Source organism: Vipera ursinii, assembly GCF_947247035.1.
Source record: "Vipera ursinii genome assembly, chromosome: 1".
In the NCBI taxonomy this organism is placed as follows: Eukaryota; Metazoa; Chordata; class Lepidosauria; order Squamata; family Viperidae; genus Vipera; species Vipera ursinii.
In genome coordinates, this window is record NC_139512.1 from 135,729,322 (window position 1) to 135,756,148 (window position 26,827).

Consider the following 26,827-nt stretch of genomic DNA (forward strand, 5'->3'; position numbering starts at 1 on the left):
AAATCAATAAAAAGAAAAAAATCAGTCTTCTTTGCAGCATTTACAAATGTAGCAGTTACCATCTCCATCCTCCCATATTGCATATCACAGTTTCCTTCTTCCCATAAACATGCCTTTTTCATCAATAAATTCCAGAATCAACAGTTCGTTTTTATTCATTTACAGCAAGAATTCTATAAAGTGTTTCCAGTGTTTTATAAAAGTAGCCGTAGTTCCTTGATCAGACAAGTCAATTTAGCTATTTCTGGAAACAAACCATCTTTTCAATCCATTCCACTTCTGTAGTCTTCCATCTTTGTGTGTATAATAACTTTGCTGCAGTTACCATATATAAAATGAATTGTCTATGAGCCTTTTCTAGTTGATCCATAAGTTCTAATAAGAAAAGATCCAGTTTGACTTCCGGTTTGATATTGCGGCATGATAGATGCAGGAAGATGGGGCTTCGTCTTCCACGTTCGATTTTGCCCCGCTGGGGACCCTAAAAAAGGGTCCCCCAAAGTCGCCCCAAAGAGGTGCTGAAGAAGGAGGGAACCCTCATTGATTGTGGAGGGGCAGCGGCCCTTCCGCTGTATCCAAGGAAGCCCTCCAAAACGGTAGGGGAATGTAGCCAGTCAGAAGCTGCTGACAACCGAAGACAAGCAGTAACTAGCAATTTCTGAGCAACATGGATGGAACTGGGTTAAACTTTATCCTCTTTTTATGGCCCTAACTACTTTCCTGGAAAAAAATGCCCAAAACAAAGAATCCTCCCTGATGACAGAGGAAAGGGAAGTTATTGCCCTGCTCCCTCAGGAAAAGAAAAGTGGTAAATTAATTGTTTTGGGAGAAAACAGGAAAGTGCAAGATAAATTTGGAACTAATACAGATCTATAGCTTTAAAATTTGGGGACTAAAAGTACATTTGAGACATTCTTTTAGAAAAAGTATTTGAAAGTTTGCAAAATAAGCTTGGATTTGGAAAGCTGGCAGACTGTCAACAACATCTAGTGGCAAATTATAGCACTACAATTTATTATGCTTAAGGGAAACTTAGCTTGAAGCCCAGACTCAGATAAGACTTTTCGTTGTTCCCGGACACTTTCAATTTTTTTTTCAGACTGCAGCTGGGAAATGGGAAAAACAAAAACACTTGAACTGCTTTTCTGGGTTGGAGACCCTGTTGGACTATAAAGACTACTTACAAAAACAAAATGAGTGTTCCATACTTAGCCTTAAATGGTAAAAAAATCATCTTCAACACTTGTCTCCAAAGCTCCCAGCTTGATATATCAACAAGAAAATGTTAATGAATCTCAGAAAAAAAATTCCATGTTGAAATCAATCCAAGAGACAATTGTTTTATTTCAGGACGACACTAAAAATAATGCAAATGAGATAAAAGAACAATTTCCTAACCTAAATTTACAAATTCAGATAATGACTGAAAGAAGGAACTAATAACCCAGAAAACAGAAGGAAAACTAGAAGAAATGGATCCAAAGGAAGGAATACAGACAAATGAAAAATTAGAAGATGAAGTGATAACACCGGAAATGGAAAAGACATCGTACTTGTCAAGAACTCAGAACATATTTGAGGATAAGGAAGAAGAGCTGATCAAATGGATGATGTTAGGAGAAATGCTGAATATTGACAAACAAGAAATGAAAAGAAAAACTGAAGGAGAAGGATGGAGGCTGTGGGTTGAGCATTCTTCCAACAACACTTCAACCAAATTCTTTTCCTCAACCCAAATAGTATATACAAAAACAGAGGAAGAACTACTTGATGATTTAAATGTACTGACTTGGAAAGTTATTTGGCAAAGGAAGAAAGCTAGAGTAAGACTGAAGAAAATTGAGGTTCTGACCTATTAGATGGGATATTATACTACTAAACAGATGTTTGAATATGGCTAAGAAAATAGATAACTGTTAAAAATAAAATTATTATAATTAGAAGGATATTTGTAATTAGAATATTGTTATGAGATGGGAAATATGAAAATTCTAAAAGGGTTTGAATAAGGGAAACTTTTGGTTATCCAAATATAATTTATTATGAGAAAATTATAAATGATAGAGATATTTTGAACATTGATGGGAAATTAAAAAAATTTTAAAAAGTGGGAAAAACAGGATATTGATTAAATAAATAGATTCTAAGTGCAAATGCAATTGATATATATTTTGGCTAGATATATGTATATCGGCTAGCTATAATACCAGAATAATGTGATGAAGATGTCTATATTTAATTGTATATGTATTAATAGTAACAAGAATTGTATTTGCCCATTATGGAAAAATGCATACCACCGGAAGAAGAGAGGACCAAGGAAGCACTGGATGGTGTAGTATTGGACTAGACTGAGAAAGTTAATATATTCCACTGAATATATTAACTTAGACCCAGACAACACATTGCTTATTAAATACTTATGATTGTAAAATTAGAAAATTAATAAAATATTTATTTAAAAAAGTTCCACTTTCACATGGATGTTAATTTTTAAAACTCTCTGTAGCACCATATGTATTTATATCCAGTATCTTTTCAGTTTTTTTCACATAAAATGTTCCTTCATGTTTTTCACTTTTCCAGCAGGGATTAGAAGTACCTTTACATAGCTTAGACCAGGGCTTTTCAACCAGTGGTATGGGTACCACCTGTGGTACATTGGCACCTGGCAGGTGGTATGCGACCATCCTAGAAAAGTGGTAGTGGGGGAGGGGAATGAGCTGAACCGGTGGCAGCACCACACAAGCCTGAGCGAGAGATGGCTGGAGCTGCAGGGCTGTCTGGGCTCAGCGAAAGCACCAGGATCAGCGCCAGGCTCCAGCTGGAGCTCAGAAGAAGCGCCAATTAGCTGGAATGTTGCAGCATCTCCAGGGTCTTCTGATTTACATTCAGATGCTTGGCAACTGATTCATATTTATGACGGTAAAAAAGGTAAAGTATCTGGGTGTAAATATGATTGCAAAAAATTTGAATTTGTATAAAGATAATTACGACAAAATGTGGAATGAAATTAAGAGATCTGGATATTTGGACAAATTTGAAATTGTCTTTGATGGGCCGAATTTCAGTTGTTAAGATGAATGTATTGCCAAAAATGTTTCTATTTCAAGTACTTCCAATTATTGAAAAGTTGAATGTATTGCCAAAAATGTTTCTATTTCAAGTACTTCCAATTATTGAAAAGTTGAATTGTTTTTTCATATTTATGACGGTCATAGTGTCCAAGGGTCATGTGAAGTGACCAAAACCTGCTGCAACCACCCAGCAGACGGGGGGAAAAAAAACCAAACACACCCTTACCTCCACTGCCAATTCTCAACAGAAATGCTCACAACAATGAAAACTTTGGACAGGAGGAAGAGCGCTCCCGGGCAGGCTGGTGTCTTGCTCAGTTGTGGCTTGGGGTTTTTTTTTTCAGTGCCATTATAACTTCGAACAGTCACTAAGCAAACTGTTGTAAGTCGAGGACTACGTGTACTTCATAACTTTTTTCTTTTTCTTTTTTGGGTCAAGTTTTTGACACCTTGCTAGACGACTGGTGGTACTCGGATGTTGCCATATCCTAAAAGTGGTACAGTGGGTGAAAAGGTTGAAAAGCCCTGTTTTAGACAATTTCTTAGTAGTGTCATATACCAATGGGACACCATTTTAAAATAGTTTTCTTTTAATTGTGAAACAATGTGAATTTCAGACCTTTTAATATTTTTCTCATTAAACCTTGTGAATATTATAACCGAAAACCTTAATCCATTTTACCTTACACTATTTAACTTGTTCTTTCTATATTTCAAATCTCAACAAAAGTTTATTTTAGCAATAATGTATTCATAATTTATATGTAGTTCATTTTCAAATTCTATTGTATTACATTCTGTTCCTGGAACTTTTTTATGTATTTCTCTTAATTGTGCATATGTGACCCATTGAAGACTAAATCCCTTTATAATCAATTGTTCTCCTGATTTCATTTGAAGCACCCTATTTTTTTTTGCTAGTAAATCTTTATGTTAGCCATTTGTCTTTATCTCCTGCTTCTTTTCCATAAAACACTTCTTGAACTGAAGCCAATAAAGGTATTTGGGGGCATAGCCTGGGTTTGTATTTATTCCATAGTTATTGTACCGCATTCCTAATGTAATTGCTACATTTGCTTTAATTTTATTTTACCATCAGTAACCCAGTCTTCCAAATCTCAGATTTTTACCCTCTAAATCTAAAAGGCTTTTATTTCTTAATAACAGCTGTTCCTTTGTCCAAACTAAACTGCAGGCAGGAAAATACAATTTAAAATCATGTAATCCCATTCCTCTTTGCTTTACATCTTGGAGAACCTTATAATTACCTCTCTTTTTTTATTCCTGCCATATAAATCCTGGAATTTTTTTTGTTTTGCCATTGTTTAAATAGTACATCAGTTCTGAAAACAGGTATAGCCTTAAATAAGAACATTCTAGGTAACTCATTCATTTTTACCATAGAATTTATTCTCAACACCGACAATTGTAATTTTTCCATCTTAATAAATCCTTCTTAATTTTATTCCATATTTTAATATAATTATTAGCTAAAATTTTCACTTTTTTCAATATGAAAACCAGTTTTCACAGAGAATTCTTTGGGGTCTCCCACTTTAATATTCTTTGTCAGTTTCTTTGTTTTTCCTTATTAATTTTAAAACTAGCCAATACACTCAATTCTCTTAGTTTTTTCATTAATACATCTATCTCTCCTAAAGAGTTCTCCAAAAGTAAAATCAAGTTCTTGGCAAATGCTCTTAGTTTTTTTAAAAACTTTTTACATTTCATTCCAGCAATTTTTTAATCTTGACTTATATCTTTATTAAGAACTTCAAGTACCAGAATGAATAACAACAGAGAAAGTGGACATTCTTTGTTCCTTTCTCGCTTGGTCAATATTCCATTCAAACTTATTTATACTTTTTTGTCAAAAGCTTTCTCTGCATCAAGAAATATAATGGGATGTTTTTCACTGTGTTATTCCAAGTATTCTAATACATCAAGGACTTTTTTAATAGAGGTAGTCCTCGACTTACAACAGTTCATTTAGTGATCATTCAAAGCTCGAACAATAGAGAACAGCTGTGACAAAAAAGAAAACAATCTGGGCTGCAGACAAAGAGAGACTTACAAACTTCAGGGGGAAAAAAACTTTTTTGAACTTTTTAGATTACAAATATCTACTTAACTGTGACTCCAAAGCTATTTGCAGAGGAAAGAAAACTTTGATTCTTGACCATCATGGAAAATCAGAGACTTGTAGAAAGAACTTATCAAGAAAAAAATAAATATCTTTCAAGAGGAGACATATGATATGCTGCAACTAATTCAAACAACAATGATTTTAAACCATAAAGAAATCCAAAATAACTTTGAAAATATAAACCACTTCATCTCCAATTTAACTTTACAACAAAAAAATCCCAGAAAACAATAGAGAAAGAGCAAATAAAACAGATAACTGAACACAAATTTGAGGATAGAGAGTTAAAGATGGAACCTAACAAAACAAAGAAGTATGATTTAACCCAAGTGGAAAACAATTCATAAGAAATATTGGACTTGGAAAAGACAACTTATACTTTAACACCACAAAACAAATTTGAGGATAAGAAAAAAGATTGGATAAAATGGACTGCAGAGATGTCAGGAGCACCACTAGAACTGGAGAGACAAAAAAATGATAAGAGAAAAAGAGAGAAAAAGAAAAAAAAAGATTTTCAACAAACATGAAAGGGTAAATGCCTCTTACAAAGATATTGTAATTGACTTACCTTTTATATCAACTGTAAGGGGGAGGCTCAGCTAATCTCAATGTACACATGTTGTACTTTGACAATAAAGGTTTATTTATTATTAACACTTACCAGAATATGGAAAGATTCTTTGATTCAGCAGAATATACTGAAGAAAGATACTGGGCGAAAGAAAAAGGTTAAAGTGAAAATTAAGAAAATAGACGATGGAATCTATCAGAGAAAATATTTTAAAAAAGAAACACTTGTTTGAATATGGTTAAAGAAATAGAAAGATTTTGGTTATGAATTTTATTTTAAGAGGGAGGAGCCCTCAAGTAACATAGTACTCTCTTTTTCTTCTCTCTTCTTTATTTCTTGATATGAGTAATATAAAAGAGTTGGAATGGCTTATATAGGAAATGTTTTAGACCAGACATGTCAAACACAAGGCCCGGGGGCCAGATCCGGCCCGCAAAGTGGTTTCATGTGGCCCGCAAAGCCATCCTGGAAACAGTGAGGGAACGGCCCCACTGCCTTGGCCCTGGCCCAGAGACCCTCCTTCTGCGAGAGACCTGTCCCACTCCTGCCCAGGCCCCCATAGGCACCCTTGATGCGAACGATGTAGAGCTGGCCATGCCCACCCAGTAGGCCATACGCACTCTAGCCACGCCCACCCAGTAGGCCACACCCACCCTGGCCACACCCACCCGGCCCCCTGAGGGCAACTGCAATGCTGATGTGGCCCTCAATGAAATTGAGTTTGACACCCAAGTTTTAGACATTTAAATGTGATTGACTTTAAAAAAAATTACAATGGATTAAAAATGTTTTAAATAAGAATTAAAAGACCAGATGACTAGATTTATTAAATGGAATATTTAAAGATTAAATATATTTTTAATTATGGTAAAAAAGAACAGAAAAATTTGGAAATAAATGTATTAGCTTAGGGGAAACATGGATTTTAAGTAGCATACTATCTTTTTATTTTTCTTTACTCTTATTCTTTTTTCTTTTTTAGTCTTATTCCTTAAGAAAGGTAAAAGTATTGGGATGGTTTACATGAGAAAAAATAGACTTAAATATTTAAATGTAATTAACTTTGAAAAAATCTTAACCAGTAAGAATGTCTTGAACAGTGTGGGAAAAGCAAATGTAAACAACTGTAAACAGGATCTATGATGAGGCAACCAGAATGACTAGATAGAAAAGAAGTATTATATTGATGTGATTATTATCCGTAGAAATATTAGAAAAAAATCTCAATTGTTATCTACCAAATCAACAAGAATTATATTAATTTAATGTTGGCAAAAGAGAACATTATGGGAAAAAGAGGAAATCAAGTAAAAGCTAATATGTGGATTATAGATCATAGAAACTGTTAGTGAATGTTTTTTAAATATAAATCCAGACAACACACTGTTTACCAAATATTAAGGTGACTATGTTAAAAAATCAATAAAATATATTATAAAAAAAGTTATAAAATGGGGCAAAACTCACTTAACAAATGTCTCACTTAACAACATAAACTTTGGGTTCAGTTGTCATAAGTTGAGGACCACCGATTAACTCTCTCTCCTAGATTAAAAAAAAAGTAAGTCAAAACATTTTTCAGCCTTTTGGTTAAAATAATTGTGAACAGCTATAATATTATTCAGTAATGATAGCCTATAATTTTTTTTGGCAAATTCAAATCTTGTCCTTCCTTAAGAATCAGTGCTATGTGTGGCTCTGCCCAACTATCCAGTATCTTTCCATTATCTAAAATTGAGTTCATCAGTTTTTGCAAAGCTCATCTTCCAAATATTTATAATAAGAAACAAATAATCCATCTGAACTGGGGGTCTAAATTCATTCACCTTTATTTACAGCTTGACAAATTTTGCTTTTTGTTATTAATACATCATTTGGGGATAATAATAATAATAATAATAATAATAATAATAATAATAATAATAATAATAATAATAATAATAAAGTTGGAAGGGACCTTGGAGGTCATCTAGTCCAACCCCCTGCTCAGGCAGGAAACCTTATACCATTTCAGGCAAATGGCTGTCCAGTTTCTTCTTAAAAACCTCCAGTGTTGGAGCATTCACCACCTCTGGAGGCAGGTTGTTCCACTGGTTAATTGTTCTAACAGTCAGGAGGTTTCTCCTTAGTTCTAGGTTGCTTCTCTCCTTGACTAGTTTCCATCCGTTGCTTCTTGTCCTGCTTTCAGGTGCTTTGGAGAATAGCTTGGCTCCCTCTTCTTTGTGGTAGCCCCTGAGATATTGGAACACTGCTATCATGTCACCCCTCACCCTTCTCTTCATTAAACTACACATCTATTAAATTTGTTTGGTAAATTTTGTTTTTTTTTAAATATTTATGTGCCCTTACAGATGAATTTTTTTCTTTGTATAGCATTGTATAGTATTGATAAATTTTTCTTTGAATCCTTACATTATCAGCCTCCATATTTTTCTGATCTTGTAATGTTAATATCAATTTATTTTTCCTTTTTTTCCTCAGGCTATAAGCCATTTCCCAGCAAATAAGCCATATTTGCTGATTCAAAGTTCCTATTTTTGACAAAATTCAATTTTATTTCCATCTTTCTCACCATTAATATATAAAGTTCACAGTACAGGAGTTTAATTTTTTTGTCCCCAGAGATCTCATTAGTTCGCCCTTTTTTATCTTTATATTTAGAATCTTTCACCTATTTTTCTGGTTCAGTTTATTGTTCTGCTGAATAAATTGTCCTCTTACCAATTCTTTGCTGGCATCCCATTCCATTTTAATATCAGTAACCTTATGAGGTTATTCTCTTTTTTTAAAAAAAAATCCACTAAAGGATCTATCTTTTATTAAAATTAATCTCCACTCCCGTATACCTGCCTTGATCATCAAATAATATCATTTTTGATATTAAGTACAATTTTGAATTTATGTACAAAACAACTTTTTTTAACTTAAAGCAGCTGAGGTCTTCTCCCAGTTTTCATTCACATTTTTAAAAAATCTATCTTATATGCATTTCTTGTCATAGAATGCACGGAATGGCATTCCAGCACCTTTTTTTTTTTTTTTGAAGCTCTGGCTCGGTGAAAGGAAGTTTCCCAGGGAAATTGGGAGCACTGAAGATCAACCCAGAAACACTTCCATGGCCCTGAAAGCAGATGTTCTTCTCTGCCTTGGTTCATGCCCTCCCCCTGCCGCCGCCGCCTGTTCTCACCCCCACGTTGGCTACCAGGGACCAAGACTGACTCCTGGAGTGAATCTCTTTGAGGGACCAGGCACACTCCCAAAGCAGCAGCGCCACCATCCCCATGGTCACTCTAGCTCCGGAGGAAGCCTCTGTGTCATCAGAGGCAGAGGAGGACAAGGTGGCAGAAAACATGCCGGCTCCGAACAAGCGCCCTCTCAAAAGCCACGGCAATGCCATCCCCATCAGCTATCGCTGCTCACGTGATCTGCACCTCAGAAGCTCCCTAAAGCGGTCCGTGTCTCCTTCCCCCCCCCCCCCCCCTAAAGGGCTTTCAACTGGAGCCGGAGTTGTGCATGAGTTCTGGCACCTTTTTTTTCTTTTCTTTCTTTCTTTCTTTTTTCTTTTTTACAAAAACTGCTTGTAAACAAATTACATCCAATTTTAATTTCTTCAAATAATAAAATGTCTTCTTTTCTGGGAGGTATTAGTCCCATATATATTCCAAATTAGGAATTTAATCTCAATGTTTATTGTATACATTTCAAAAACTCTATTTGTGGCATCTAATGAAGTGGTATCCTCCGCAGTTTCTGGAGACGCACATGAGCTAACTTGAATACCAGTGAGAATAATAAGTTATTTTGTGGTTGTGAGTCAAAAACTGCAATAACTTTCTCCAGTGAGAAAGGATCTTGCTGTGAATGATAAGGCACAAGGGTTAAATATTGGTTTATAGCAGGGAGCGTAGTATCAGGGACTCAGTTACTTTCATGCCTGTATTGATGACTGCTCATTTTTTGTGTTCCTCTTTAAAAAGGAACAGTATTTAATAATTGTTTTAGTGATTTTTTTTGTCCAATAAATACTTTTCTTAACTGTCAATTTACTATAACCAATTGGTTAATGATGACAGTAAACTTAAGTACCGTATATACTTGAGTATAAGCCGAATTTTTCAGCCCACTTTTCGGGCTGAAAAACTCCACTTCGGCTTATACTCCAGTGAACAAAAAAAAAAGAACTGTCCCTTAGTTCGGAACAGGCTGCTGAGAGAAGGGAGCGGCAGTCCAGCGTTGTTTCTCCCCCTCGTGCGTGCGTGTGTGTGTCAGACCCACGGGAATGGCTGGTAGGGAAGCGGCATTCCGGCATTCCCCCCCCTTCCTGTGTGTCGAGCCCACGGGGCTTGACACACAGAGAAACGCAAATGCCGGACTGCCGCCACCTTTACTAGCCATTCCTGCGGGTCTGACACACACACACACACACACACACACACACACACACACGCCGCCGGGCTCGGCTCCTTGGCAGGAGGGGCAGCCCCTGCCGCGCCCCCCTCCCCTCCCGGCCCGCAGCGCCGCGCCGCCGCCGCTTCCTCCGGGCAAGTCGGGGGGGGGGGCTTGCGGGGCGAAGGCACCGGCCGGGGGGCAGGCAGGGCGGGAGGGCGGCCGCGCAGCTCAGCGCCGCCCCGAAGCCACAGCCAGCCGCCGCCGCCCACGTCCCGGCGGAGAGAGCCTGCCCTGCGGAGCGCGCTCGCTCGCCCGCTGCCTCGCCCGCTTGCCCGCTGCCTCGCCCGCTCGGTTGCTCACCCGCTGCCTCGCCCGCTCGCCCGCCCGCTGCCTCGCTCGCCGCCTCGCCCGCTCGCTCGCCGCCTCGCCCGCTCGCTCGCCCCCTCGCTCGCCCTCCCGCTGCCTCGCCCGCTCGCCCGCTCGCTCGCCCGCCCGCTGCCTTGCCCGCTCGTTTGCTCGCCCGCTGCCTCGCCCGCTTGCCCGCTGCCTCGCCAGCTCGCTAGCTCGCCCGCTCGTTCGCCCGCTGCCTCGCCCGCCCGCTGCCTCGCCCGCTCGCTCTCCCGCCCGCTGCCTCGCTCGCCCGCCGCCTCGCCCGCTCGCTCGCCCGCCGCCTCGCTCGCCCGCCGCCTCGCCCGCTCGCTCGCCCGCCGCCTCGCCCGCTCGCTCGCCCGCCTGCCGCCTCGCTCGCCCGCCGCCTCGCCCGCCGCCTCGCCCGCCGCCTCGCCCGCTCGCCCGCTGCCTCGCCCGCTCGTTCGCTCGCCCGCTGCCTCGCCCGCTCGCTCTCCCGCCCGCTGCCTCGCTCGCCCGCCGCCTCGCCCGCTCGCTCGCCCGCCCGCTGCCTCGCCCGCTCGCTCTCCCGCCCGCTGCCTCGCTCGCCCGCCGCCTCGCCCGCTCGCTCGCCCGCCCGCTGCCTCGCCCGCTCGTTCGCTCGCCCGCTGCCTCACCCGCTTGCCCGCTGCCTCGCCTGCTCGCTCGTTCGCCCGCTCGTTCGCCCGCTGCCTCGCCCGCCCGCTGCCTCGCCCGCTCGCTCTCCCGCCCGCTGCCTCGCCCGCTCGCTCGCCCGCTGCCTCGCCCGCTCGCTCGCCCGCTGCCTCGCCCGCTCGCCCGCCCGCTGCCTTGCCCGCTCGTTCGCTCGCCCGCTGCCTCGCCCGCTTGCCCGCTGCCTCGCCTGCTCGCTCGCTCGCCCGCTCGTTCGCCCGCTGCCTCGCCCGCTCGCCCTCCCTCCCTCCCTTCCTCCACACACACACACATTCTTCGGTAAAGAGATTCACTCGATCCATGGTTTCAAGGTTGGGGTAGAGAAATCCCGGTTTGTTTCAAGAAACCGGGGTGGTTTATGAGCCTATAGATTTTAGACTTTGCATCTTGTTTTGCTTCCTCGGTTCCCATGAAGCCCGAAACTCTTTTTTTTCCCCTCTGGTTTCTGCCCAACTGTCAACTCGTGGTAAAACAAACAAACAAACAAACAAACAGAAAGCCCTTGCCTCTGGTTCCTGAGGAAAGAAAAAGTTGAGGGAGAAGTGGAGAACATTCCCTTCTTCGTTGAAAGCTGAAAGCAAACGCGCTGCAAAATTCTCTCTCTCTCTCTCTCTCTCTCCCTCCCTCCCTCCCTTCCTCCACACACACACATTCTTCGGTAAAGAGATTCACTCGATCCATTGTTTCAAGGTTGGGGTAGAGAAATCCCGGTTTATTTCAAGAAACCGGGGTGGTTTATGAGCCTATAGATTTTAGACTTTGCCTCTTGTTTTGCTTCCTCGGTTCTCACGAAGCCCGAAACTCTTTTTCCCCCCCTCTGGTTTCTGCCCAACTGTCAACTCGTGGTAAAACAAACAAACAAACAAACAGAAAGCCCTTGCCTCTGGTTCCTGAGGAAAGAAAAAGTTGAGGGAGAAGTGGAGAACATTCCCTTCTTCGTTGAAGGCTGAAAGCAAACGCGCTGCAAAATTCTCTCTCTCTCTCTCTCTCCCTCCCTCCCTCCCTCCCTTCCTCCACACACAAACATTCTTCGGTAAAGAGATTCACTCGATCCATGGTTTCAAGGTTGGGGTAGAGAAATCCCGGTTTGTTTCAAGAAACCAGGGTGGTTTATGAGCCTATAGATTTTAGACTTTGCATCTTGTTTTGCTTCCTCGGTTCCCACGAAGCTGAAAGCAAACGCGCTGCAAAATTCTCTCTCTCTCTCTCTCTCTCTCTCTCTCTCTCTCTCTCTCTCTCGTGTGTTATCTTGAACCAGATGGGATGGCAAACTCAAATGCAAATGGGGATCTTGCAGATCTTGCCCTGCCCCCACGGTTACCTTCTGTTCTTGATGAGCTCACGAGTGCTCAAGGACAAAATAGGGCTGGGCAGAGCCGGCAGTTAAAAATAGGATGCAGATAAAAGGAAAGGTAAGGAGGGGTTCAGGTTGAGAGGAGAGGCTGCGTAGCCTTAGTGTAACTCCTGTGTGGGCTGACTGGGTTGCCTCCGATGGGCTCTGACAGTGGAACAGAATGGAATAGAAAATATGGAATGGATTGGAACAGAACGTAGAACAGAACAGAACAGAACAGAACAGAACAGAATAGAATAGAATAGAATAGAATAGAATAGAATAGAAATATAGAAAGTGAATAGAATAGAATAGAAATATAGAAAGTGAATAGAATAGAATAGAAATATAGAAAGTGAATAGAATAGAATAGAATAGAATAGAATAGAAATATAGAAAGTGAATAGAATAGAATAGAATAGAATAGAATAGAATAGAATAGAAATATAGAAAGTGAATAGAATAGAATAGAATAGAATAGAATAGAATAGAATAGAATAGAATAGAATAGAAATATAGAAAGTGAATAGAATAGAATAGAATAGAGAATGGTAATAAGAATAGAATAGAATAGAATAGAATAGAATAGAATAGAATAGAATAGAATAGAATAGAAATATAGAAAGTGAATAGAATAGAATAGAATAGAAATATAGAAAGTGAATAGAATAGAATAGAATAGAGAATGGTAATAAGAATAGAATAGAATAGAATAGAATAGAAATATAGAAAGTGAATAGAATAGAATAGAATAGAATAGAATAGAATAGAATAGAAATATAGAAAGTGAATAGAATAGAATAGAAATATAGAAAGTGAATAGAATAGAATAGAATAGAATAGAATAGAATAGAATAGAATAGAATAGAATAGAATAGAAATATAGAAAGTGAATGGAATAGAATAGAATAGAAATATAGAAAGTGAATAGAATAGAATAGAATAGAATAGAATAGAATAGAATAGAATAGAATAATAGAATAGAGCTGGAAGGGACCTTGGAGGTCTTCTAGTCCAGCCCCTTGCTCAAGCAGGAGGACCTATACCAGTGGTGGTGAACCTATGGCATGCCTGCCAGAGGTGGCACTCAGAGCCCTCTCTGTTGGCACGTGCGCCACCACCGCTGCCAGCAGCAGGTCCTTGTCGGTTGGTGGACTGGAAGAAAAGGGAGGGGGAAGCATTTTACATGCGTGCATGCGTGCACGGGGCCACGAGCAGGCACATGCTGCAAAGGGGGTGGGGCTAGTGCCTGCGTGATACTCACTAGCCCAGCCCCGTTCTCACATGGTGCGGTGCCTTGTATCTGCACCCTGCGGTGCGGCGGTTGGCGTTTTTGTGCCTTGCGGTACGGTGGCCCATTTTTTGCTCCCCCTTTTTTTTCGTGCCAGAGGCGGCACTCAGAGGCGCCTCCCTGTCCCCTCCCCCGAGGGCACCAGAATGCCGATGCTGCCTTGGCACTTTGTGATAAACAAGTGGATTTTGGCTTGCGGTTTGGGCACTCGGTCTCTAAAAGTTTCGCCACCACTGACCGATACCATCTCAGACAAGTGAATGTCCAGTCTCTTCTTAAAAACCTCCAGTGATGGAGCACTCTTGATTTCTGGTGGCAAGCTGTTCCACTGGGCAGCTGAGAGAAAGGGGCGGCAGAAGCTGCATCCCCCGAAAGAAGTCTTCGCCGAGAAAATGGGTGCTGAGACGCCTCATTCTCTCGCTCAGCAGAGACTTCTTTCGCGAGATCCAGCCTCTGCCGTGCTGCACCGAGAGAACAGCAAGCCGCCCCATTCTCTCAGTGGAGCACTCCACCGCCCCATTCTCTCGGCGGCTTTTCCACCCCGTTCTCTCATCTCAGCAGAGACGTCTTTCGGGGGATCCAGCCTCCAGCTGCTGCATTTCCCAGCCTCGGCTTATATTCGAGTCAATAACTTTTTCCAGTTTTGGGGGGTGAATTTGGGGGTCTCGGCTTATACTCGAGTCGGCTTATACTCAAGTATATACGGTAGTTAAAAAGGAACAGTGGTTATTAAATGCTCAATTTACATTTTAAGAAGTATTGTTTTTTAATTCCGGGGAACTGTTTTCTGTGTTCTTGAACAGAAAACCATCTTAACTGTACCTGACATCTTTGCTTGTTATTATTCTGCGTAAAGAAACATGCATTGAAAGCAAGGAAGTCTCCAGAATAAGCATCTGATTATAAGAGTGGTAACAACTGCAACATTTGTTTTGAAGATAAGCTTTGACCCCTGAGATGTAATATGCTGTTACATGTAAACTTTTATCTCCTCCTTTTGAAAGCCATTTATTTCCTTTTTGAGAAACCTTCAACACTATTATTTTGCTGTTTGATTGCAAACCACAGGACTAAAGGCATAAGAAATTTAAGGACTGAGCTGCACGTTTCTCTCCATTTAATTGAAGGGTGAGTAGGTAAAGTTGACTTTTAGAGAGAATTCTGTAGTATCTATTCCTGCATGTAAAGTTTCAGCCAAGCAGTAATGAACAGCTTGCACTGAGTATTGCCCTCACTCATCTTGTCACAGTACATAGCACTTAGAAGTGATAGATCTGTCTATCCTAACTTCTGTATTGCTGAATTGATTTACTATTTCTAGTGTTTAATTCTAGGCTCTCTGCGTAGTCTGGGTTTATATGACCAGGGTGGGACATTGTGAGTTGTAGCACCAAATGCACAGCAAACATCTGGTCTCTTTTTTCATTATTATGTTTTATTATTCAGGAAAGAGCAGAAAGAAATTATTTTAAAACAATGACACCATAGTCAAATTTTCTGGAATCTTTAAGTCAGGGGTCCCCAACTCCAGCGGTCCATAGACCAGCACCGGTCCACAATCTGCCAGGAACTGGTCCAAGCAAGTGAGTGAAGCCCCATACACACACACGGGATCCAGGCAGTGCTCAAAACCACATCCCTGGTCCACAGAAAAAACCCTCTCACCACGGAGCCAGTCCCTGGCACACAAAATGTTGGGAGGCTGTTGCTTTAAGTGATAATTGTATTGTTCTGGAACATTTAAAAACACTATACAGGTAGTCCTCAACTTACAACCACAACTGAGCCTAACTTTTCTATGCTAAGAAAGAGTTGTTTGGTGAATTTTGCCCCATTTTGTGGCCTATCTTGCCACAGTTGTTAAGTGAATCTGGATTCTCCATTGACTTTGCTTATCAGAAGGTTGCAAAATATGATCATAAAACCCCAGGATACTGCAACCATCATAAATATGAGTCCATTCCCAAGCATCTGATTTTGAATCACATGGCCATGATCACACAGTCATAAGCGAGCAACGGTCATAAATGTGAAAATGGTCATAAGTGCCATTTTTCAGTGCCACTATAACTTCGAATGGTCACTAAATGACCTGTTGTAAGGTGAGGGCTATCTGTACTATACAAATTATTAGGTTATTATTTGAATAATAAGCAGTTAAATTTTGACAAGCCATTTTCAGGATCACTTTAGTTGCCATTCAAAACCACAGGTATCTTCCAAATCCTATCAGCAATGACAGCACTTACCTGTTCAGGTAAAAATCATGTGCCCTGTCAAATTGCCCATTCTATATCAACCTTCCACCAGCAGTTATTGTAACATTAGATTATGTGAGATCAGATCTATTCTATTTGAGAATACAAAATTGGAAAAAAAAACATTACTGCTGTAAGTCTCGCTTGCTGCCCATGCAATTTAATTATATAGTACTTTGGAGACACTAGAGCGCATTGTCCTTTGAGCAACAAGAAATTACTAGCGAGTCTTATTTAGCTGTTCCTTTAATCATATCATTTTTCCCAAGCACTTCATTGTATAATGAAGTAAAGTATGAGACAGCATACTTTGATGGGACTGATTATGGTTCTTTCAAATAATAAATTGATGATTTCCAAATCTGTATGCTATTTGATTTCTATGTTTTTAGTACTCCCGTGTTTCATTTTTGTACTTTCTAAATCCTTGCAACAGTAAACCTATTAAGGATTTTATGTGTTTGATCCTATGCTGTTCATTTCACCGGATTCATGAGGCATTATAATTAAATACTGTCATATACAGTTATACATAGTGAATTTGGAGTTGCTGAATTGTGGAAAATTACAGTATATGTTGCTAACTACATTACGGTACTATCAATGGCCATTTCAAAAACAAATCTGTTGATATTTAACATCCTGACCATAATAAGCTAACAAATATACATACATACATAATCTCATAAAAACTTGTTTTATTTAATTCAGTAAACCTGTATCACTTCAAAGCTTTAGTTGACTAAATTACACCTTAAATGAATTATAGTTAAGAAATGCAATTATCAGTTGATGGTTGCTTTTTTCTATGTCAGATTAGTGTAGAGCTTTGCCTACTTGTATTATGTAGTATGCATTAAATAATTGATGAGAGATAACATATATTCTGTTGGAAAAAGGTACAAGACAGGGATGTCCCCTATCACCATTATTGTTTGTTTTAACATTAGAGATTTTATTAATTAAAATTCGAGAGTCCTCTATGATAAAGGGAATTAAAATAAAACAGAATGATTATAGATTGAGAGCTTTTGCTGATGACTTGGTTGTGACAGTATCCCAACGGTTACAGTCGGTTATAGATTTGATGGAAATTATAACTCAGTATGGTAAGGTTTCTGGGTTCAAGGTGAATAGTAATAAGACTAAGATATTATCTAAGAACTTATCTATGAGTGAAAGGGATATGTTATCTAAATTAACAGGTTTTGATATAGTGAAAAAGGTTAAATATTTAGGAGTATATATTGCAGCCTCAAATGTAAAATTGTATAAGAATAATTATGAAACACTATGGTTGAAGGTACAAAGGGACTTAAATAATTGGAAAAAATTACAATTATCATTACTGGGAAGAATTGCAGTTGTTAAAATGAATGTTCTGCCAAAGTTTCTCTTTTTGTTTCAAATGATACCTATATTAAAAAAGGATGCCAACCTTGATCAATGGCAGAAGGGTATTAATAAATTTATTTGGGCGGGGAAAAAACCAAGAGTTAAATTTAAGATTTTACAAGATGCCAGGGAAAGAGGGGGACTCAAAGCACCGAATTTGAAATTGTATTATGATGCGGTTGCCTTGACGTGGGTTAGTGATTGGCTTAATTTAACTAATAAGAGAATACTTCATCTTGAGGGATGGGATTTGGTATATGGATGGCATGCATATTTGCTTTATGATAAGAAGGTGGACAGGGCTTTTAAATCCCATATTCTTAGAAGTGTTTTATTGCGTGTCTGGAAAAAGTACAAGTTAAATTATAAAATACCGATTTGGGGAATTCCTGGACACGCGATAGAGGGCGTATCTATGGGAGTGAGTATGGATATGGTTTCTTATAAGGAACTACTTAGATTGCAAGGGAATGATTGGCAACTTAAATCATTGGAGGAGTTAAGACAAGAAAACATAAGTTACTCTTGGTTTCAATATACCCAATTGAAAGCTAGGTGGAAGTCAGATCAAAAGGTTGGCATCACAATTACAGATCAAAATTTAGTAAAACAAATTAGATATTTAAATTGTGCACATATAAAAAGGATTTATAATGCTTTAATTGAATTGGATTCGGAAACGGAATTGGTTAAAGACTGTATGATAAAGTGGGCACAAAATATTCAGGAACCAATTTCGTTGGACACCTGGGAGATAATTTGGGTCAGAAATGTTAAATTTACTCAGGCTCAAAACTTAAGAGAAAATTTTTATAAAATGTTTTATAGATGGTATCTGGATCCCAAGAAGTTGTCCAACATGTATCCTAATTTACAGTCTAAATGTTGGAGGTGTGGTAGTTTAGAAGCTACCTATTTTCACATGTGGTGGACTTGTAGAAATATAAAAGCTTTTTGGATCAAAATTTGGTGGAACATTCAAAAGATTTTTAAGAGAAAGATAAAGTTTTCTCCGCAATTGTTTTTATTGGGTATTGTTGTAGATTGTGATGTTAAAGAAACTAATTTGATGTTGAATATGATAACAGCAGCACGGTTACTGGTGGGACAATATTTGAAGAAGGATACTTTGCCTACTATAGAAGAATGGGTGTTTAAAGTTTCGAATCTTGCAGAAATGTCTAAGATTTCTGCTTATTTGAAAGATCATTCACAGGAAAGATATATTTCAGTTTGGAGGAGATGGATAAATTATATTCAGAACAAATATGGGACTAAAAAGTTCCATTTAGCTTATGAGTAGATTTTAGTGGGATATTGTTATTGGTACTTTGTTTATTGTTATGTTAAAGGGGAGTTAAAGCACATTATGAATTTGGTTAATTGTATATTATCCATATTTTTTATTTAGAATATGATTATTGTAACTATAATCCTGTATTTAGCTCTGGGAAGTGGGGGGGGGAAGTGGGCAGGTTTGGGGTGGGGTGGATTTGGGGATATATTGTAAAACTTTGTTTTTGTAAAACTCTTTAATAAAAAAAAACATATATTCTGTTGACAAATATGGTAGGTGTATAACCTTTAGGAACCGTTGCAGACTATAAGGGGTGTTGCTCATCTCTGGTTCAAGGGCCATTGAGCCAGTCCTCTGAAGATGTTTCCATGGTCATGTGGCCAGCATGACTTCACTTCCCACCAACGTGGTACCTATTTATCTACTTGCATTTGCATGCTTTTGAACGGCTAGGTTGGCAGGAATTAGGACGAAGATGGAGGCTCATCCTGTTGCACAACGCTTGGGTATCAAACCCAGGCTATGAAGCCCAGTGTCTTAACCACTGAGCCATCACATTGCCCTGTATAACCTATAATTATGTGAATAACTGTTTATTGTGTATAGTATGTAGGGAGTTTCAAAAAATATAGAATTGATCTAGTATCTGCCTCAAAATCTGTTCATTTTTAATCTGTATTATTTAAGGTTCTGTTCTATTGGGGGGAAGCTGTTCATATGCAAGTACAAGCCTGTTAACCCAATATTCAACATAATTGAATATTTTTTTATTGTTGAGCTGTTGTTGAGCTTTGTGGAATATGTATCTGTAATGGCACCTATAGCAGTAATTTATCTTACTGAGAAAAGGAATTGTAGTTATTAAAACAATTAACAAATGCAGTTTTCCCGGTTCTCATCAGAGAAGCAAGTCTTCTTCCATATACTTCAAAAAGATACCAAAAGTCATTCTGATTATGCATGATATAACTGTAATAATTTTCTCTTGCTTATTATTTATTTAACAAATACATACATACACACACACACACACACACACACACACCCCTTATACATATATATGTGTCCCATTTAATGAAAGCAGAGTACTTGTTGCAATTCTTGTTCTATAATATTTATCTTCTAATAAATGCAAGTAATGTCCTAGGATTAGTTGCTGCTGCGGTTAAATTGCAAGAAGGAAAATCTGAAAGCACCCTGAAAATCCTTTAAAATAGATTTTAATTTTAACTTAACAGTTCATATGTAGCTTACCAGAGTACGAGAACCAGTTTGGTGTAGTGGTTGAGGCATCAGGTTAGAAACTGGAAGTAACAAATTCTGGCCCCGCTTTGGGTACTAAGCCAGCTGGATGACTTTGGGCCAGTCACTTTGTCTTAGCCCTAGGAAGGAGACAATGGCAAACCACTTCTGAAAAACTGCAGAGTATATAAGTAGAGTAAAAACAACCATAATTTTATGACATAAGTTATCACACTTTAAAACAAGGATCCTCAAGAGCAAAATGTCCACAATGTATAATAATATAAACATCCTTATATTAATAAGTAAAAGATACAGTACAGCTTCACAGGGACCTAATACAAAGGAGCATTCTTAGTGCTTTTATAAACTTAAAGAGATCTGATTTCAAGTATAATTATAGTGGGAGATAATTCCAAAAAAGCGAGACATGTCAGTAGTGGCTCTCAAAGCTTTGTAGCACATTACACATTAAATGGTTTTGCTATCTCAACCCAAGGAGACCTTGGTGTTCTCTGAGCTTGGAGGTTTGCTTTCAGACATTTCATTATCTGATGGGGTAACTTGATATAACCTGCAATATATATAAATATCTGATAGAAACAGAAAGTTAATGACTATTTTCCTCTTCTGCTCCATGTAATAATAATAATAATAATAATAATAATAATAATAATAATAATAATAATAATAATAATAATAATAATAATAATAATAATAATAATTTAATTTCTATACCGCCCTTCTCCCGAAGGACTCAGGGCAGTGTACAGGGCAATAAATACAATAAAAATACAATATACAAAAGTTAAGAAAGAATTAAATATAGTAGCCCTATTACAGTAAAAATTAATAAAATTAATATTAAAATACCCCAAACCCATCAGACCAGGCCAGCTTGTTCAAATAAATAAGGTTTTAGGTCACGGCGGAAGGAGCGAAGGTCAGGAGCCATCCGGAGCTCAACCGGTAAACGGTTCCAAAGGTCTGGCGCGCCCACAGAGAACGCCCTCCCCCTGGGGGCCGCCAGTCAACACACTCTGACCAACGGCACCCTGAGGAGGCCCTCTCTGTGGGAGCGCACTGGACGAAGGGAAGTTGATGCCGGCAGCAGGTGCTCCCGTAAGTAATCGGACCCATGCCATTTAGGGCTTTATAGGTCATCACCAGCACCTTGAATCTCACCCGGAGGGCAACCAGAAGCCAGTGCAGCTCGCAGAGTAGAGGTGTTACATGGGAGTATCGGGAAACCCCCACCACCACTCACGCGGCCGCATTCTGCACCAGCTGAAGCCTCCGAGTAGTCTTCAAGGGCAGCCCCATGTAGAGAGCATTGCAGTAGTCTAAACGAGAGGTCACGAGCGCATGAGTGACTGTACGCAAGGCATCCTGATCCAGATAGGGCTGCAACTGGCGCACCAGGCGAACCTGGGCAAAGGCCCCCCTAGTCACAGCTCCTATATGACCTTCCAAGGAGAGTTGCGAATCTAGGAGGACACCCAAGTTGCGAGCCCTATCTACGGCGAGCCCTATCTACTCACCCCCCATAATTAGAGATGGAATAATCTGAATTTCCCGAGATGCCGGCACGTACAACCACTCAGTCTTGTCGGGATTGAGCTGAAGCCTGTTCCTCTCCATCCAGACCCGAACCGCTTCCAGGCAACGGGACATCACATCGAGGGCATCACTGGGGTGGTTTGGGGTAGAGATGAAAAGCTGGGTATCATCAGCATATTGATGATACCCAACCCCAAAACCACGAATGATCTCGCCCAGTGGCTTCATATAGATGTTGAACAGGCGAGGCGAGAGGACCGACCCCTGAGGGACTCCACAAACGAAAGGCCTCGAGGCCAACCTCTGCCCTCCTGCCAACACCGACTGCGAACGTCCCAGGATATAATATAATATATATTACTGTATAAATTTTTAACTAAACTAAAGAGGAAATTTGTGATGAAAACTATTAAAAATATGATCACATACCTGATGTGCCTTGATAAGTTTCTTGTCAATCCCTTAAAGACATTCATTTCATATATATGAGTGAAACCATATCGTGAGATATGCTGTACAGTAGAAGATGAATGCTTGGCAAATTTTAATATCTAAATCAAAGCACAAAGCTTGTTTTTATAGTTATTGAATGAAATGTATTGCACATTTAAATTCTCATTTTAAAAATATTGCTGCTCCACCAACAGCATAAAAGCAAAGCATAATAGATGAAATACTTAATAGTATTAGTTCTTGCTTTGTTGAAATGTTGGAAACATTGTAAAAAGATGCTGCAGGACTAAAATCTGGGAGAACTATTAAACAAAAGACATTGCATAAACAGTGATTTAAACATTGTTGAAAGTGAGTCATATGCTGATTGAAATGCAAAATGCCTTTAGACTGTCATTCTAGCTTTGATTTTAAAGGCAAATCACTTGATTAACTTTAACTGCAGATTTGAGCAACATTAAGAATGATGAAAAATAGCTTGCAAGCTCCATTTCTAGTCTGAAATCATGCTACGCAGATAATTATAATATAAAATAGTTGTTCAAGAACCTAGTAAAATAAGTGATATCTAAATGCTTCCCAAATTTAAACAGCACTTTAAAGATTAATTTTTAAATGTGACCATCAAAGAAATTGCCATAAGCACTTTGGTGGTATTAAGACTAAATAACAAACAGTTTGGAGCTGAGCAATAATGAGAATAAGATTAAAGAAGAATGATCAGAATAATAGAATAATACAAAGGATGCAAAAACTTGCCTATCAGTGGATGGGTGCATTAATGTCTTTGTTAGAAATAATGCAGAGTTTAATTTGTAAGAAAGCTCTAAGCTGGAGCACATTTTCAGAATTTTATTTAAAAGTGATTATGATGGTTTCCTGCTGATCATCCAGATGAAACTCTCTGGTCTTTTGCTGCTAATCTGATTAGACTTAATTTAATTTAAGAGTCAGTTTAAAGTGGTTCCTTGCTCTTAGAGAACAACCGGCAATAAAAATCATTTCTATTCTGAGCTAACTTTCTGAATATATCATGAGCCAAAACTATTTTTACTGAGTAAAAAAAAAACTCAGTGCAACTTACCCAAAGGCAAACTTTTTTCAATGGGAAAAGATATAAATAAGCCACCTTTGTCCCAATTGTCTTTTTCTAGCTGCACTACAGTATTGGATATTCATCAGATCACTTCTATACTTCAGATAGATGATATATATGAGATATATATATACTCTCACTCTCTCTCTCTCTCTCTCTCTCTGTGTGTGTGTGTGTGTGTATGATATGTGTGTGTGTGTATGTATATATGTGTGTGTGTGTGTGTGTTCGTAGATTTTCACGAGTACAGGTATGTAGGGTCTTGGCGTATTCGGGTCTTTTCCCGTTAAGATTGATAGTGTCTTGGCGACGTTTCAACGAGATCCCACTCGTCATCTTCAGGCTGGTGTCTTCGGCTTCGTGCTTGTGCGAGCAAAGCATGATCGGAGCTGCCGTCTCTCTATAAATATTGGTGGGGGGGTGGGGGTGCTGGCTTTGTTGCTGTAAGCAGGTTGGTTGGCTGTATTGTTACATGTTGATTGGTTGATGGGGTTATTGTTTGTGGATTAGTCGGCTGTTTTGTAACATCCTGTGTGGCTGAGGTGTTGGCTGTGTGCCCATTAGTCTTTTGTGTTGTAACGACCTGGATAATGGAATATGGGGATCTTCTGCAACCCAGAAATTGACTTATGGTCCATCCAAAGATGCATTATAACCTGGATATCCATATGAATTCATTTAAATAAATAATACGCCTGAATAACTCCTTCACAGACCATTGCAACTATTTACATTTATGATATGAGCGTATAATTTCCCTGAAATGTAGGTAGATTATGTATTGTAATTATATTTCACATTTCAGGAGTGTAATTCAGTCTGTAAAGTGAAGCTTAGAAAAAGATTGCATAAATTGGGGAAAACCCAAGATTCATTCCGAACTTATTTTTAGAGAAGTGTCAGTGAGATTTTTAAATACTCTTAAAACTGAAATATAAGAAAGGATATTAAGGAAACCTTTTTTATTATAATTGTTTTTCCTTTTGAAGGGTTTGCTTAAAACTTTTTTTGATATGTCATTGTTCTTATCAAAACTGCAGTCTTTTACAATGAAAATGGAATGAAATTGAATGCTTTGCTTTCGTATCTGTTTAAAGATATGCCACTGTGTTGCTGTCATGTGAAAAAGCTCTCTGTAGAAATGAAAACTGAAAACATTGTTAAAATGATTTCAAGTTCTTGAAAGGTAGATTCTACAATTAGAGACACACATTTTTTTATGTCATTCCAAATACCGTCTCCACTCTGATATTCTTATTCATGACATAAAATAGAGAGTTGCAACAATTGCCAATTCATTGAGGAAATATATTGTGTACTGAGAGGTGGGGAGTGAGTTAAATAAACAAATATAAAGCCCACTGGGGGGAGGGATTTTATTTCTTTAAATCACCATATGCTTCTTTCCCCTTGCAGCAGCAGCTGGATGGAATTGAATGGAGAGAAAGCATGCTGACTAACAAGCCAGAATCCGTAACTTCAGAATTGTGATTTGTGTGGCCTGCGTTGGGAGTTTGAGCTGCAAAATCTTTCCAAGGGACTCCAGAAGTGTTTAAACAGCCATGGCACTCTTCACTCCATGGAAATTGTCCTCTCAGAAACTTGGCTTCTTTCTGGTAACTTTTGGCTTTATTTGGGGAATGATGCTCCTGCATTTTACTATTCAACAGAAGACTCAGCATGAAAGCAGTTCGGTGCTTCGTGAACAAATACTGGATCTCAGTAAAAGATACATAAAAGCATTAGCAGAAGAGAATAGAAATGTAGTGGATGGCCCTTATGTTGGGACAATGACTGCATATGGTGAGTAGGTTTGAATAGATTCCTACATTAAAACTGCAATATTTCATGCCTTATTCAGTACCATCTGGCCAATCAACTCATCAGCCTATATATTTGAGGTTTAGAAATTCCTTCCTTCCTTCCTTCCTTCCTTCCTTCCTTCATTCATTCATTCATTCATTCCAATACAGGAATAAATAATATTTCCTTTTATAACTCCTTTCCAGATTCTTGTGCTAAATGTATAAGGATTTTTGTAAACCAGTCAGACACACAAAAACTTGGTCTAGAGTACACAGGAATGTCCATCTCCTTTGATTTAAGTTTATCCATGCCACAACTTTAATGAAGTATTGCAATGAACATAAGTATATATTAATAATGGCTTGTATATCAATAACGTGTGTATTCATAGAGCCCTACTTTCTTGGTGGTTGTACAGATGAAAGGAAATGTCCATGTAAAGCACATTGGGCTCTTGGTGAAAAGGAAATACATTATGAAGGAAATAAATAAAACTGCAAAATAGATGTTGGATTTGATAATTATCTTCATACAAGCATTTTGTGGGTGTATATCTATAATAGTTTAATTGAGACAAAGGGAGATGTATCCAACTTTCTCTCTGCCCATTCAAAGAGTAAAATTATAAGGTTTTCAACATGAGATCCATTTTTATTTTTTCAACTTGTAATCTCTTAGGACTCCTGGTGTTTAACAAACAGATGTACATTACTTAAATATCCAGGATACATTTAAGTACTATATTAATAAGTAAACAATTCTCCAAGCAAAATCAAAATCCAGTAGCAATACAAAATAAAAAATGGATATCAGTTTTCAGTTCACAAAACCTTTCCACCATTGTTCAAAGCAAACACCAAAAGGCTGATTCAGAGTCAGTGCAACAAATAAATGACACCTTGCTTCTCTCTCTCTCTCTCTCTCTCTCTCTCTCTCTCTCTCTCTCTCTCTCTCTCTCTCTCTCTCTCTCTCTCTCACACACACACACACACACACACACACACACACCTTAAAACTAGCACCTGCCTCTTGAAACAGTCATGTCAATTGGGTTGATTCTGGTAGAACAGTGTGGCACTAGAAATTGACTTAGATCTAGATACTTGTTAAAAGTAAGTTCAGGGCCCACAACAAAAGTGTGATATGCACCTGGCAATGTATGTCAGCTGACAAATGGATCACTGCATTTTAAAACAACTTGAGCTTCCTGATGGTCTTCAAAGGCTGTCCCATGGGGAACAATAGTCAGTCTTCAAAGGCTGTCCCATGGGGAACAGTAGTCCAGATGGATGATGATGAAGACATGAATTGTACTGTAGCTAAGTCCTTCTGTTGCAGATACCTCTAGAACTGGCGCATGATTCAGTGTTGTGTAAAGACCCACTTGGCTATGTTTATCATCTGCCCAATCAAAAGTAGTTGTAGAAGGAGATTCAAGTTGTGGGCCTGATACTTCAGGCCTTAACGAAAAGGGATACAATGCATTAAAATAATACAAAATTTTAATATAAAATTAAAATCTTTATATAGTAAAAATAATAGGTTAGAGATTTCCCAAAATTCTGTTGGTCACTTACAATAGTTGTTATAACTAAAATAATTTTAACCAAAATTTGCAAGAAAATACATCCATCCTTTCATATTTGGTGCAGGGGCAGTTTCGAACTGAAAACTGTTGCGCTTTCATTACCATTCTGCTTTTGTAAGCAAGCTTTCAGAATAAAGAAATAATGGTAATTTAAAGAGATAAATCAGGATGGTATCCAATCTCCCAGACAATTTTAAAAAATAAACCAGAAGAGGCAGAGAACCTGGCTAGGATCTCAGTGGTATTTGCTAAAGGAAAAAAAAATGCATTTCAACCATTGATTT

General features: G+C 38.9%; 1 protein-coding gene across 5 annotated transcripts in view; it reads left to right on the forward strand.

Annotated features, from left to right (window-relative positions):
• The window catches only part of MGAT5 (alpha-1,6-mannosylglycoprotein 6-beta-N-acetylglucosaminyltransferase), a 150,624-nt gene that overhangs the window by 52,982 nt on the left and 70,815 nt on the right, over positions 1-26,827 (forward strand). For 3 of the 5 annotated variants that reach the window (XM_083369345.1, XM_083369346.1, XM_083369349.1), the window contains exon 2: positions 24,566-24,952. In XM_083369345.1, coding sequence (XP_083225471.1) covers positions 24,712-24,952 — 241 coding nt within the window. In that variant the 5' untranslated portion in view covers positions 24,566-24,711. The remainder of the gene's footprint in view (positions 1-24,565; positions 24,953-26,827) is intronic. The other 2 variants (XM_083369347.1, XM_083369348.1) reach the window with 1 other exon arrangement.